General features: G+C 39.9%; 1 protein-coding gene and 1 pseudogene across 1 annotated transcript; one reads left to right on the top strand and one right to left on the bottom strand.

The window, feature by feature from the left end:
- Positions 1-291: 291 nt before the first annotated feature.
- Positions 292-2,362, bottom strand: LOC132296391 (G-type lectin S-receptor-like serine/threonine-protein kinase LECRK2; annotated as a pseudogene).
- A 6,639-nt stretch (positions 2,363-9,001) lies between these two features.
- On the top strand, positions 9,002-9,970 carry LOC132296389 (uncharacterized). Its single transcript, XM_059794595.1, has one exon. The coding sequence runs from the start codon at positions 9,002-9,004 to the stop codon at positions 9,968-9,970; it is 969 nt and encodes a 322-aa protein (XP_059650578.1).
- The last annotated feature ends 3,153 nt before the right edge of the window (positions 9,971-13,123 follow it).

Genomic DNA, 13,123 nt, shown 5'->3' with positions numbered 1-13,123 from the left:
TGTGGAGGGCAAATTGGTGTGACTTACATTAAGATCTTAAGTTTCCATATTGCTATTTTTTTGCATTATCAGAGATAATTGTACATAAACAGATCATTGTGTTGTAAGCTGTAGACAAACTAGGGATAGGAGAGAGTCGAACACGGATACACCTACTCGGGGAGCTGGACACTCTACCAACCAAGTCACTGAATAATGCCTGCTAACTGTACCTCTGATGGTTTTGGACTTCAGTTGGAAACAGTTAAATATCAATTATCAAACATTATTATTCCTGAAAATATTGGTAACAGAAAATTTGTAGTGACATACTTAGATTTATACCCAAAACTAGAATAACAAACAGAATCTTACATAGACATCACAAGAAAGATTGATAAGACAAACAAAGCAAAGACCTGAATCTGCTCTAAATCAATATCGTAGTACTAAATGGGGAGGGACATGGGGGAACATTAACTTCAACAAATCCTTCAAGCATCTGAGTTACCTTCCTCATTGTGGGTCTTAAAGACAGGACTTCTTGAATACACCAAATGGCAACCATTACAAACCTCTCTAGCTTTGCCCTATCGTTTGTGACCTCCACGTCACCTTCAACCAACGCGTCTATCGTTCCTTCTTGATATCAGTCATAAGCCCAATCAGTTAGCATTGCTTTCTCTACTTCACTGGTATCCATATCTATGCTTCTCCGGCAACAAATGATCTCTAGCAGCAACACACCGAAGCTATAAACATCGACTTTCACTGTGATTGGCATACTCCTGAACCATTCCGGTGCAACGTACCCTCTAGTTCCTCTAATTTCAGTGTGGGTTTGGCTCTGACCAATCATTAAAAGCTTTGCCAATCCGAAGTCAGAAATCCGAGCGTTGTAATAATCATCAATGAGTATATTCTAAGGCTTTATAGCGCAATGGATGATCTGGGTGCTACACTCTTCGTGCAAGTACAAGAGTCCTTTTCCAATCCCATAGGCAATTCTGATTCTCTGGTTCCAACTCGGTCTTATATCCCCGAAAAGAAAGCTCGCTAACATACCATTGCTCATGTACTCGTACACCAGTAATCGATTCGGTCCCTCATTGCAAAATTCAATCAGTCATACCAAATTCTTGTGATGTGTCTGGCCAATCACATTCACTTCAGCTTTAAATTCCTTCTCACTTTGAACCAATCTTTCTAACTTTTTGACTGCAATGAAATTTCCCGAACCCCTATTCATTTCCCCTTTGTAAACAACGCTAAAAGCTCCTTTTCCTACTTCTTCATTGAAGCCATTCGTAGCTTGTGCAAGCTCTTGGTATGTGAAACAATGCAAATTAGTGTCCAAGACGCTTTCGACTTGGGGAATTCTGGTGTCCTTTCTCTTGTAAATGAAACTAAAGCTTAGAAGAATTGCGGCCATTAATACCAAGTTGAAGAACACAGAGCTTCCTAATAGCACCGATCCCACAACGACTTTAGTTCTTTCGTACTTCTTTCTCGGCTTCTTCTCATCCGGAGGACAAGGACCCGATGGGGAAGAATTAATATCTTTCCTGACTTTGACAAATGCCGTGCTGCTTTCAGTTCTAACAACTCTCCCATTTGAGAGTGGCATCCTCTTCTTCCAACAGTTATTATCTCTGTAAATGGAAACAGAGCACAAGCAATCTCGCAAGCAAGAATTCCTGCACTCTTCTTGATTGAAAGGCTCCAATAACACGTAATCCAAAAGTGGCCAGTCGGTGTTGGATAGCTCAACAAGATCATATAGTTCTTCATGGTCATCTTCGCAGCCCTGCACAAAATTTGGCTTGCAGCCATTAAATTGATCACTTGGATTGAGTAAGGAATACCCTCGTGGGCACGAACAAGATGGCCTTCCATCCGTGTTGAGCTGGCAAAGGCTGTTATATCCGCATGTGCCACTTCCTGCAGACTCATGAATTGCTATGCAAATATTTTCGGGTTCAGACCAGAGCACAGACCAGCTTTCGTTGCCCTTAGATGTCTTGGAATGATAGTATTCTGTAAACACACCATCGAAATTGAGAGTTGCTCTGAGATAGTTATCCGTGGCTGAAATAATTCCTCCTTGTGAGATCATGGACTTCTGGCCATTCGCTCTCAGCACGTATAAGTATCCGGATTGATTGATGACGAATCGGGAACCTGCATTCGATGCATTATTAGCATCTTGAGTGTCGATTGTAAAGTAAGGTTCATTTGGATGGTTTGTAGGCAGGTTTATGGTTCTGATCTCAAGATTTCCTTTGTCAAGCATGCTGAGTTGGAACCTTCCGTTTGAGAAACTAGGCTTCGTTTTTTGAGAGGTTAGCACATATCCCTTCTCTAATTCCTGAGTAGGCAACATGGTGTCGGTAGGAACCCGGAAGCTTTCCCACAACTCTTACAAATTTCTATCTTGAAGCACAAAGTTACCGGTATTGTTCATGTAGCCACATGCAATTGAGTCCACATGGGGATCAGATTTCCATATCTCGTCGCCTTGGGGGTTAGTAAGCATTAGCCCTCTGTCAGCAGTGAGCTCAACTTTGGAACCTCTAGGGACTGTGTTGCCTTCATTTGTATACCTCACTATAGTTTTTTCTGGTATCTTGTCATACCATATAGAAAGAAAGAAGAGATTGGTGCCCCCCGGTTCCTTAAACCCGAATGTGAAATCACCAGATTGAGAAAGCCACGAATCCGCCTCAGTAGCAGCGGAAAGAGTGGCACCGATCGATACATTGCAACCGTTGGTTTAAGCAACACCAGAAAATGGTAGCAGAAATAGAAAGAAGAGAAGATAAGGAAAAGCACAAGCCATTGCCTCAACTTATTGGTTTCCGAATTACCACCAAAGACATGGAATAAAGATGTTAAATAATAGATAATGGTGGGTAGGTCCTCTTTTGAATAATCTTACCCTTCCAAAGGACTCAAATTCTTTAGGATGGCCATTCTAACCTAGTCTGAAGGGAACATTGATAATAGACTTATTGGTCCGGAAACATGATTTATCACGAAGCATGGTTTATTCATTTATTAGTTGGTATTCACATATACATGTCTCTTCTGAAACTTGAATTCCTGACCTCCTCTTGAGAAGTAAGAGGTTGATACCGCTAGGCAACTAGCACGTTGGTCGAAGCATGGTTTATTGCTAAATCACATAAAATGAGAGTGGGAGTGAATGTAAGAGTGAGACTATAAGTGCCAAAATCAATGTCACATGCATGGAGTGAGACTAGGGGTAAGAAGGTGGGTAAATCACGGGGGCAGAAGTCCACATGAAACGTGATGGGGTAGAAAAATTAATTTAAAATGACAGGCGGGTGAAGTGGGAGACCAGAAAGTGCACATAGAAGGTAAGAAAGCCACTTAGAAAAATTATAATACTTCTGTCTCAAAAAGGATGTCTTATTTGAAAAACCATGACAAATTGTTGACACCCATTTTGGTAATCGGGTTTGGGCTTTAATTGGATGTGATATGCAGCGCAAAGTTATCATGGGCCAAGAGTACATGGGCTTGATAACTGATGGAAACAAGTATTTGGGTTGCATGAATATTGGGCTGTTTGATGGACCGATGGAAGCAGGCTTGAGAATATGGATTCAAAGGACTGGATTACAATTATGATGGCATTAGTACAGTAACAGGGCAAAGTTGTGATCGGATAGGAAGATTTTAAAGATGTTTTGAGACACTTTATGTCAGATAAGATTTGTTTGGTTAGTTAGGGATTAATCATTATCTAGGAATCTTAGAATTTAAAATTAGTAGAGAGTTTTATTGTAATTGGAATTCTTGTTGGTAGGAATTGGTTTACAATATTGTGTATAAATAAACAAAAGGGTACGCTGTACTAGTGGTCCAGCACCCTCAGAATCCTTATTATTATTTATTTGCTTTTTCAAGCCTTTCTAAGAATAGCATCCTTGCTATTTCTTCTTCATCTCTATCTCTCTATCTCAATCTCTCAATATCTTTCTCTCTCGCTTTCTCTCTTTCTCTCTCTCTCTCTTTCTCTTCCTCTTTCCTTATTCTTTCCTTTTCTTTTCTTTCTATATCCATTATCTCCCCTTTCTATTCTTTTGTTACGATTACTATAATTTGTTTACAGAAAGTCCTTTTAATTAAGGCAATATTGAACTCATTTAGGAGTTTATTTGTTCTCTATCTCCTATAATCGTCTGAAGTCAACATTCCCTAAGAGACTATAAGTTGACAAAATACAATCGAACCATATATTTAGTTCTGGCATGCCCATTTACTCATCAATTTAAGATCAGCTCTAGCCAGCCGATTTTAAGGTCAACATTTTTGGCACACCCGGTGGGACCCCATCAGGTGAGCAAGTTGTAGTAAAAATGCCTCCAAAGCTAAGAGGTTCGAAAGGCATGAATACAGGAGATAATACTGACGAAGAAAATCCACAGATCGGCGTAGGCGATGATGCCGACTCATTTATTCCATCCGACATCCCTTTGAGTCAGGTACTGGAATCAATTATGCAAAAAATTGATGCCCATCAAGCACAGATCGGCAAGGCAAGATCCCAAATGGGAGAATCAAATCAGCTTCTGGTTGCTCAGATGAGGTCAATGACAGGGGAGTTAAACACTCAGTTGGAGAAGATGAATCAGAAACTTGAAACCAACGTACCGGCGAATCAAAGCCAACAAGATCAGTCAATGAGTCCATTTTTCAGCGTTTGACGGCACCATTGGTTCATATATCCCAAGGACCTCGAACAAGCACCATATTGCCAAGTGCAGGACTTGGTGTTACGATTAGCAACGTGCCGAATCATACACTTGGCATTCCAATGGGAAATCCACCAATCTTATCAAATCCATTGGTGGTGAATCCTGTGCCGGTGTTCCAACCATTAATGAATGATCATCCTGTGCAGCATTCCAATGAACAGCCGATTCCACCAGTAAGAAATCAGCAAGAAGGTGTCGGCCATCTAAACCAAGGTAGGATCAATCCTTTGATACCTTCAGTGGCTGCTGGGGAGCAAGTGAATGCCGATCCACAAAGGGAGTGGGTTAATCCATTTATTCCGCGGCACCCAAATGATCCTCCAGGAAGAAATGCAGGGATTGATAGGGCTCAGATTTTGGCTTTAATACAGGCCGAAGTAGCACAAGGTCGCAGACGTGCTTGGCCGGTATACAGAAAGCCCTATCCTGATCATGTTGATGCCCATGAGTTGCCTAGAAATTATCAGTATCCTGATTTTTCTATGTATAGTGGCGAAGAAAACTTCTTTACAGTACAGCATATTGCAAGGTTCACTGCATAATGTGGAGAAGCTGGTCCTAGCCCTTGGTTAAGGATAAGGTTATTCTCTAGCTCTCTTGTCAGGGCAGCTTTTGAATGGTACAGCAACTTACCGGCTAATTCTATTCAGACTTGGGATGAGATGGAGGAAGTGTTCCATACCCAATTCTACCGAACAGAGACATAAGCTACACTGGCAGACATATCTCGATTATCTCAGTTGCCGAGTAAATTGGTTGAGACTTTTATTGCCAGGTTCAGAAAGGCTAAACTCAAATGCCGAGTAAGTTTGCCAGAATCAGAATACATCAAGTTGGCATTAAATGGTTTAGACATTGAACATCGCAATATGTTTGATGGGGTTGAGTTTCAAGATCTCTTTGATTTGGCAGACAGGGCTTCTTGGTATGAGGAAATACTAAAAGAAGAGAAAGAGAGGAAAAATTCTTCTAAGGGTACAAGGACCCTAATTATGAGGTATTCTCGGTAGAAGTTGGAGATGAATTAGAAGTTGACGTCGCAGAGGTTAATATCAAAAAGCCATACATTTGTGAGGCGTTGGTTAAACCTAAACCGACCACGGGGGGCAATTCATCAACATCAACATCAGCAGCTTGGAAAGGTCCTGCCGATACCGAGAAAAGTTATTCGTTCGACTTATCAAAAACAGATCAAATTTTTGATCACTTGATGGCCGATAAAATGATATCTTTGCCGAAAGGGCATAGGATTCCATCGGCAAGTGACTTGAAGGGAAAAGAGTATTGTAAGTATCATAACTCTTGGAACCATGCTACTAATGATTGTACTGTTCTACGAGGTGTATTACAGAAAGCTATTGACGAAGGCACTTTAAAATTCCCAGAGAAAACTCCAGAGACCATGAAGGAAGATACTAATCCATTTCCAACAATCACATCTACAAATGTAATAAGCTTAGCTAAGTGAGAGAATCGGCAGGAGGCAGAGAAGTTATCTGGTGAGTACCTTTCATCAACCGCGACACCTGAAAAGATTGCAGAATTGTAAAAGCAATTAAGGGAGTCTCAATTAGCCTTGATTGATAATGGTTGTTGCCCAAATTGCAAAGGAAAGCAACAACCAAAGGAAGACGTGCCAATGGAGGTTCAATTAAAGAAGAAAAGAATTCTTGAGAGGCTTATTTTCCCGTTGAAGCCTGGGGAGGAGCTTCGGCAAGGTGATTCCGGCAACAGCCATTTGAAAACAGGAAGGCTAACTCGACAAGGTGATATATCTAGCCGATCCCAGTTTTAAAAAGGCAGTCATCGGTTCAGTCAGAGATTTTGGTACAAAAAGGGGCTAATTCATATAAAGTACGAACTGTGAAACCAAGGACAGACTCGACTGAAGATAGATGGACTCGAGTTAATCATCCAAAGTTCCCTAAAGCTCAACAATCTCAGAATAAGGGCCTAACTCGATCTCAGAAGTGTAGAGAACAAAGGAGAAGGGCTGAGGAAAAAAGAAAAGCTGGAGGAGGAAGCAAAGTAGTGCAAACCAAGGTTATCGGGATTCCAGATAAAGATAACCAGGATGAAGAGCATCAGCCGACGTGGCCTAGATATAACAATGAATTCAGAATTCAGTTTGGCAGTTTCCCAGACGAGATGTCATGCAACATGGCATTTGTATTACCCGCAATGTTTTAGGCTCCATCGGCATCAAATGCAAATACTGAGAAGAATGAGAAGGAAACTCAATCGATTCGGAATTTATCAATTCTTTCCTCAGAATTGGCAGAGAAGGTGGTTTTTGAAATACCTTTGTTAGCAATGACTCAACAGCTTAGGCCTTTGTATGTTAAGGTGTGGGTAGAAAGTCAACCTATTAATCGAGTCTTGGTAGACAATGGCTCAGTTTTGAATGTTGTTCCAGCAAACACGTTGAAGAAACTCGACAAGAGTGTGGAAGATGTTATTCCTACTGATGTAGCAATTTGTGGTTAACGGAGGTTCTACCAGTACTAAAGGGATCCTTCCTTTAGAAGTAGAGGTTGGAGGTAGGACGTCTTATGCTGCATTTTTTATTATTAAATCCACGGCTTCCTATAATTTGTTATTAGGCCGTGATTGGATTCATCCAAATATGTGCATCCCATCATCATTACACCAGATGCTGATTTTTTGGGATGGAGATAAAGTAAAAATAGTAAATACCGATGATAAGCCATTTGTGGCAAAAGTGTATTCGGCAGATGCTGTTTTATATGACGAAGAATGTGTTCCTATCCAGTTTGTGGGAACAGGAGCCAATGGAAGACCAACCTCGGCAACCATGAGAAGAAGTCTTGCGGATCGTTAAATATGCGAGTTGCAGTAGGAGAATTCCAGGCCGAAGGTAGAACTCCATTGGCTTGCTATAATTGAAGAAGTTATTGATAGAAGTGAAATTTGAAAGGGAAACTGCTCGGCAGCAGGCCTTTAGGGCCGCTTGCATCAGGCTTCAAGCGTACATAGCCGAAAAACGGCTAGAGAAAGAAGCAATAATAGAGCCAGGACCATCGGTCAATCTTACTGAGATTGATCGATTCAGTAATGAAAAGTTAGATGCAATTTAGTTAGAAGACTTGGAGTTGGTGCCAGCAAAGCTCAATGATCTTAAAGCAGACACTCAGGATCCTTTAAAGGAGGTGAATTTTGGCACTGACACAGAGCCTAGACCTACTTATATTAGTCTACTGTTAGAACCAGAATTACAAGCCGAGGTTATCGGCATGTTGAAACTATACAGTGACTGTTTTGCTTAGAACTATGAAGAAATGCCGGGTTTATCCAGAGATTTAGTGGAACATCGGTTGCCCATTAAAGATGGCTACAAGCCATATAAACAGCCACCTTGTCGAATGTCTCAAGAAGTGGTAGATAAAGTCAAAATGGAAATTGAATAATTGTTGGATGCTGGCTTCATTCGAACTACAAGGTATGTTTAATGGTTATCAAATGTTGTCTCTGTTATCAAGAAGAATGGAAAATTACGTATATGTGTTGATTTCCGAAACATAAATTTGGTAACTCCAAAAGATGAATATCCAATGCCAATAGCTGATCAGCTGATTGATGCAACTGCAAAGCACCAAATTATGTCTTTTATGAATGGACACTCAGGCTATAATCAGATTTATATAGCCGAGGAGGATATTCCAAAGACAACTTTTAGGTGTCCCGGATCGATTGGAACTTTTGAATGGGTGGTGATGCCTTTTGGGTTGAAGAATGTTGGGGCCACATATCAACGAGCCATGAATTCTATTTTTCATGATATGCTCGGCAAGTTTATGGAGGTGAATATTGATGATGTGGTGGTGAAATCAGCAACAATGAAAGAGCATCTAATCCACCTCAAAGCATCTTTTGAGAGGATGAGGGCTCATAAGCTAAAAATGAATCCAATAAAGTGTGTCTTTGGAGTATCAGCAGGAAAATTTTTGGGTTTCTTGGTTCATCAAAAGGGTATAGAGATCGATAGGAATAAACCTAAGGCGATTATTGATGCTAGTGCATTGAGAAACAAGAAACTGTTGCAGAGGTTACTTGGACAAGTGAATTATCTTAGGAGATTTATTGCTAATATAGCTGGGAAGTTACATGTGTTTTCCCCATTACTTTAGTTGAAGCCGATGGAAGAATTTAGATGGGATGATATTCATCAAAGGGCATTTGACTAGATTAAGTAATACTTGTTGAGTCCTCCTGTCATGATGCCACCAAGGAAGAAATGGCCGATGAAATTATACTCATCGGCTGTTAAAGAATCCATTGGAGCTATGCTAGCACAAGAGAATGAAGCAGGAAGTGAACAAGCAATATATTACCTCAGTCGAGTTTTAACTCTAGTCGAGTGTAAATATACACCGATTAAGAAATTATGTTTGGCCTTGTATTTTGCAGCAATGAAATTAAGAGTCTATATGTTGCCTATTTTGGTTTATATTATTTGCCAAACCGATCTTGTAGTGTATATGCTATTAAGGCCAATAATCACAGGCCGGATTGGCGAGTGGGCTTTGGCGCTAATGGAATTCAACTTTGCATATGTTGTACAAAAGGCAATTAAGGGAAGAGCATTGGAAGATTTTCTTGCCGATCATCCCTCGCCCGAAATTGGGTCACAAGTATTTGATGAGCTTGACTCGGCATCCATATTCATGACTCCATGGACTTTAATGTTCGATGGGTCAAGTACCAGTGAAGGCTCGGGTGCTGGTATAGTTATAATATCCCCAACAAGGAATCAAATTTCGTTTTCCTTCTTTTTGGATTTTAGGTGCTCTAATTATCAAGCCGAGTATGAAGCATTGATTATCGGCTTGGAAATTCTGTTCGAAATGGCAGTCAAAGATGTCCACATTGTGGGAGATTCGAGTTTAGTGATTAATCAAATCTCAGAAGACTTTAGATGTTTGAATTGGCAATTAAGATCATTCCATTCATTGGCAACCCAATTGGTTAGCCAATTTCACAATGTGACTTTGGAATATAGACCAAGGGCCATGAATAAAATAGCTAATAATTTAGCACAGACGGCTTCAGGAGTTAAGGTGCCGAGTGGAATGAAGGAAAGAGTAATGAAGATTACACGCCGATCTCTTCCATCAGCTGAAACAAGAAATCAAATTATGGAAGAAGTCTTTGCCACTGATGTTGCCGAATTGGATGATGATGATTAGCGAATTCCTTACATCCTGTTCTTGCAACATCTAACTCCTGAAGCGATCAAAGAATTAGAAGAAGTGCAGTCGATTATGTGCTTATGGATGGAGATCTTTATAGAAGATCGGCTGATGATGATTTGTTATTTTAGTGCATTAGCAAGTTTGAAGGTTTGAAGATCATGGCTGAGGTACATGAAGGGATATGTGGAGCTCACCAAGCTGGCATAAAAATGAGGTGGTTGATACGCCGATATGGATATTATTGGCCAGGAATGAGAAAACATTGTATGATTTATGCAAAAGGCTGTATAGACTGTCAAAAACATGGTCCAATGCAGTGGGTCCCAACAATAGAAATGCAATTACTAGTTAAACCATGGCCTTTCAGAGGTTGGGCTATGGTTCTAATCGGCAAGATTAATCCTCCTTCATTAAAGGGTCATCATTGGATTATTCTCGCTACTGATTATTTTACTAAATGGGTAGAAGCTGAGGAATATGTATCAGTGACTCATAATACCGTTATACAGTTTTTGGAGCGACATATCTTTCATCGATTTGGATTACCGGAAACAATTGTTGCCGATAATGGTTCTGTTTTTCAAGCGAATGAAGTGTTACAGCTCGGCATTGATATGCAAGTGAAAATGGTTACCTCAACACCCTATTATGCTCAAGGGAATGGCCAGGTACAAGCATCAAAAAGTTGTGATTGAAATTATTGAAAAGATGATAAAAGACAAGCCGAGGCGTTGGCATAAAGCCCTTTCAGAAACCTTATGGGCCTATAGAAACTCAAAAAGGACAAGTACAGGGACAACTCCATATCGGCTAACGTTTGGTCATGATGCAGTGTTGCCAATGGAGTTAAACGTAAAATTGGCAAGGGTTGCCTTGCAATATAATCTCATTCCTGCCAATTATAATGAAGCTATGCTTGCCGAGTTGGAAGATTTAGATGAAGTCTAGAAACTTGCTTTGGATCACCTTATGATGCATAAAGCAAAAGTCATGAGGGCTTACAACAAAAGGGTGAAGTTCAAGTCATTTGCAGAGGGCGATATGGTTTGGCAAACAGTACTTCCACCTGGAAAGGTGGATAGGGTCTGTGGCAAGTGGTCACCTACTTGGAAGGGTCCATACTTAATTCACCAAGTATTGTGTGGAGGAGCTTATAAGTTAAAAAATCTAGATGGTGAAGTGCATGAAAGGCCAATAAATGGAAGGTACCTTAAAAAATATAAGCCAATAATTTTTAAGCTTATGGAAGAAAAGAAGTTTCCAGTTAAGTCAAAATAGTTTGGATTGTATTTTTACCTTGTTGTTTGAATAAATTATGAATAAGTATGGTTATATAGTAAAAGCTCAGTATACTCTAAAAGCAAAAATATCATAGCAAGACTATTCAACACATCACAAAAGGCAAATTGTTCAAAACATATTACAGACCCATGAATGTTCAAATTCTGGTAAAATTACTGTGAAATTCTTCAAATTTGGTTTTAAAGTCTGCCTACAAAGCTTGAGATTGATTAAGGGATGTTTCTGCCACTTTCTTGTTTTGTTCCAACTTCGGCATCTGTGCTTGCAAAGATTTGAATTTGAGAGCTGCGGTCTCTGCTTGAACCCTTAGATCAGCCACCTTACTACCAAGCTTTGTCTTGTCCAACTGAAGTTGAGCAAGTTCGGCTTGAAGCTTTTTCTCCTTAGCATCCAGCTCGGCAGCCTCTTTCTTCAAGGATAAATGCAGTTCCTTTCCTTTCTTTAAAGTTTGAGAAAGCTTTTCTTTCTCATGATACTGGGAAGAGTAGTGATCAATAGTATGGATTGATTTAGCATAAACAGTTGTCAAAGAAGGCACTCGAAGCTGGAAATTTTTGAAGAAGGTTTGATCATTCAGGGAGAATCCAAGATAACTACCAAGGAAAGAAAGTGTCTCAGCCAGTTCATTTTTGAATGAAGTGGTAAGAAACAAATCCTGTTGTACCATTTGGGACAATATCTGAATGGCTTTTTATTACTTCTGGGGGTATGTCAGAGGATGATTCAGTTGGAATTTCAGGAGGATTAAGATCAGGTGAGTCAAAGATAGAATCAAATAAAGAGTCAAGGGTGTCAAAGGGAGAGCTTGGGTTGGTACTGACAGGATTGGTTGGATTAGCCGAGCCATGTTGTACCTGAAACATGCCATAGCCATAATAAGTTTACAAGAATAGGACATAAAAGAAATGTATATATATATAAATATGTCGTTACTTACTTCATCAGAATCTCCAATTTGTTCACCAATTGAAGTTGCAGCCAGGTTTGGGGAAGATACTGGAGACCTTGATTTTTGTCCTACTGACACTTCAATTTTGTCTTCATCTTCGACATGATCAGTAGAAATTTCCTGAATTGATTTTTGATCTGAGGAGACTTGAGCTTTCTGCAAATAATGCTAATTTAATTATATTCAAGAAGTAATATATATATAAGATCAGGCAAAAAGAAATTACATTGGGAGATTTGGTAGCAGACTTCTTCTTCTTGGAGATGACTTCATCATCATCCGCTTCATCATCATCAATCAAATCAAAATGTCTCTTGGCTCTTGATTTTTTGGGTTTCTTTCCTATGGTCTTCCTTCTTGTAGCTTTCTGGAGAAGAAGTTTAAGTAAGGGAATGGTATGCATCAAAAAGGATATATATGATTCGGTTAGAAGTATTACCTAAGTAGCCGAGGATGGGGGAATACTTTGCAAAGGAACATAGAAATCAATGTGAGTTTCTTCAGATTTGGTACCAGATTTCTCTGGTGCATTGGAATATGTGCCTGGAATTACATTATCCATTGTTAAGTATCATATAAACCAAATAAAAGTATTAATGGAAAGAAGAGGATAGAAAACTTACTTTGCCGAGAGCGTGATCTGGTCTTACCTACATGAGTTGCTGGAGGAGGACGAGTTGGTGCAATATTTGTTATGTTCTCTAGCTCAGGAGCGGTAGTAAGATCAACGGGTTCAAGGGAATTAACACCTCAAAAATTGAGGGATATGAATTCGTAGGTGCCAAGGAGGGTGGATACAAATTGACTGGAATCTACAGTCCTGGTAAAATTAATATATGACGCCCACCAGGTTTCGAAGCTTGGATCTATATGCGGTTCTTCTAGAAAGGATTTAT

This window comes from Cornus florida, unplaced genomic scaffold (genome assembly GCF_030987335.1).
Source record: "Cornus florida cultivar Cherokee Brave unplaced genomic scaffold, ASM3098733v1 CherokeeBrave_3.0.0_Hap2_Chr02, whole genome shotgun sequence".
Lineage (NCBI taxonomy): Eukaryota > Viridiplantae > Streptophyta > Magnoliopsida > Cornales > Cornaceae > Cornus > Cornus florida.
The sequence above is the reverse complement of the archived record's forward strand: the minus strand, read 5'-3'. Positions and strand labels throughout refer to the sequence as shown.